Below are 2,072 nucleotides of genomic sequence, written 5' to 3'. Positions count from 1 at the left end.
CCTGCCTCTGCCTCCCGAGTGCTGGGATTAAAGGCGTGCGCCACCCCCACCCCCCGGCTTATATGAATTTTTTATGTGTAGTGCATGTACTTTGGTATTAGAGATTGGACCCAGGCCCTCACACGTGTTTTAAAGAAAAACAAGGGAAAGAGAGCCAAGACAATCAAGAGCGTGGTTTCCTCTGGGGAGACAAAGGAAGAACAAAGGGAGGAGTAAGGGCACTTGGCAGGACCCGTGTTAAGTGTGTTCACTGTACAGTAATTGTCCGACTGTCCTTTTGTTTTACGGAGCTCTTTGTTTTGTATGAGTGATAAGCATATTAAGTATGATGCAAAAGGCAAACATTTTCTGTCATTTGTTTCCCCATAGGAGAATATAAATATTCAGGAAGAGATAGCTTGATTTTTTTGGTTGATGCCTCCCGGGCTATGTTTGAATCTCAGGGTGAAGATGAAATCACACCTTTTGATATGACCATCCAGGTAAGACTTCCTTGTTAATGGACTCATAAAATCGAGGGTAGGTGTGATGGTGCATGCCTTGTATCCCAGTACTCGGGAGGCAGAGGCTGGCCAGGTCTATATAGCTAGTTCTAGGATAACCAAGGGCTGTATAGTGAGACTCTATCTCAAAAAACAGGAAGAAGCCCGTGTCACAGAATGTGGGTGGGTAAGGTGCTATGTGGTAATCAGGTCAGAACCCTAGGGAGGGACTAGCCATTATCTCCTGACTGGCTGGCTTAAGCCTGGAGGACCCATACTGGTCCCAATCCTATCAGACTGTTACTCATCCACAGGCCTCCTGTGAGTTCCAGAATCTCCTTTTTGATGAGAATCCTGCTTATTTTGCACCCATCCCCCCAAGAAAGGTCTGGGAATGATGACATACGCCTGTAATCTGCATGTTGGAGACTGCAGTAGGAAAAGCATGTCTTCAAAGGCAGCTAGGGTGACATCCTGAGATTCTGCCAAGAAGGAAAAGGAAAATTAGTGCCTCTTTAAATTGTCTTGTTTCTCAAGACAGGGTTTCTCTGTGTAGCCCTGGCTATTCTGGAACTCGCTCTGTATTCCACGATGGCCTCGAACTTATACATCTGCCTACCTCTGCCTCCTGAATGTTGAGATTAAAGGCCTGTGCCACCACAGCCTGTGTATTTTTAAATTTTAATACTGTGTGTGTATAGAAGGTCAGGGGTTATCATATCACCTGGAGCTGGAGTTCCAGACAGTTGTGAGCTAATATGGGTGCTGGAAATTGAACTTGGGTCTTCTGCAAGAACAATGTGTGCTCTTAACCACTGAGCCATCTCTCCAACCCTACCCTACCTAGTATTCCTTTTTTAAGTTGAGTGTCTCATGTAGCTTAGTATGGCATTAAATTTGCTTTGCACCCAACGCTAACCTTAAATCCTTTCTCCATCTCCCACGTACTGGTACTATAAATATGTCCCACCATACCCAGCACATGCCATTTTTATTTATTTTAAAATTTTGTTTAGTTAAAATTTTGTTTATTTTGTGAATATGGGTGTTTTATGTTCAGGTATGTCTATGTTTGTATGCTTGATACCAGAAGATAATAAAAAGGACTTCAGATTCCTAGACCTGGAGTTACAGTTGTGAGGCACCATGTGGGTGCTGGGAATAGAAACTGAGTCTCTGGAAGAGTAGCCAGTGCTTTTAACTGCTGAGCCGTTTCTTTTTTACTTTTTTTTTTTTTTAACCACTAGACCACCAAGGAATGAGCTGTTTCTTCACCGTCACAAACACCACGTTTAAAAGTTTGTATGTTGATGGTGGATAGTCCTTTCAGATGGTCACCTGTACTTGTATCTGATGAGAGTTGGAGGACACCCTCCATTTTATTCGGGGTACTCTAGGATAATGGCTTCCACCTTCTGGGTGAGCTTGGAGAAGGTAGAGTGGGTTCTCCTTGGAGTTGGATTGTAAAGTCAAGTGTTGCTGTTCTAGTGTGGATAAGGTCCTTTTGAGGCTGACTCAGTGGTTGAGACCAAAGTTCAATCCCCAGTATCATCATAACCACAAACACCACCACTTCCTCCTTCACTTCCT

The 2,072-nt window shown here is 43.8% G+C and overlaps 1 protein-coding gene across 2 annotated transcripts in view; it reads left to right on the top strand.

The window, feature by feature from the left end:
* Xrcc6 (X-ray repair cross complementing 6) overlaps positions 1-2,072 on the top strand; it is a 23,936-nt gene that overhangs the window by 2,605 nt on the left and 19,259 nt on the right. For both annotated transcript variants that reach the window (XM_005354473.2, XM_013348808.2), the window contains exon 3: positions 370-482. In XM_005354473.2, coding sequence (XP_005354530.1) covers positions 370-482 — 113 coding nt within the window. The remainder of the gene's footprint in view (positions 1-369; positions 483-2,072) is intronic.

The sequence above is a fragment of the Microtus ochrogaster genome, chromosome 15, assembly GCF_000317375.1.
Source record: "Microtus ochrogaster isolate Prairie Vole_2 chromosome 15, MicOch1.0, whole genome shotgun sequence".
In the NCBI taxonomy this organism is placed as follows: domain Eukaryota; kingdom Metazoa; phylum Chordata; class Mammalia; order Rodentia; family Cricetidae; genus Microtus; species Microtus ochrogaster.
Note: the sequence above shows the minus strand (reverse complement) of the source record. Positions and strands in the feature narration are given on the sequence as shown.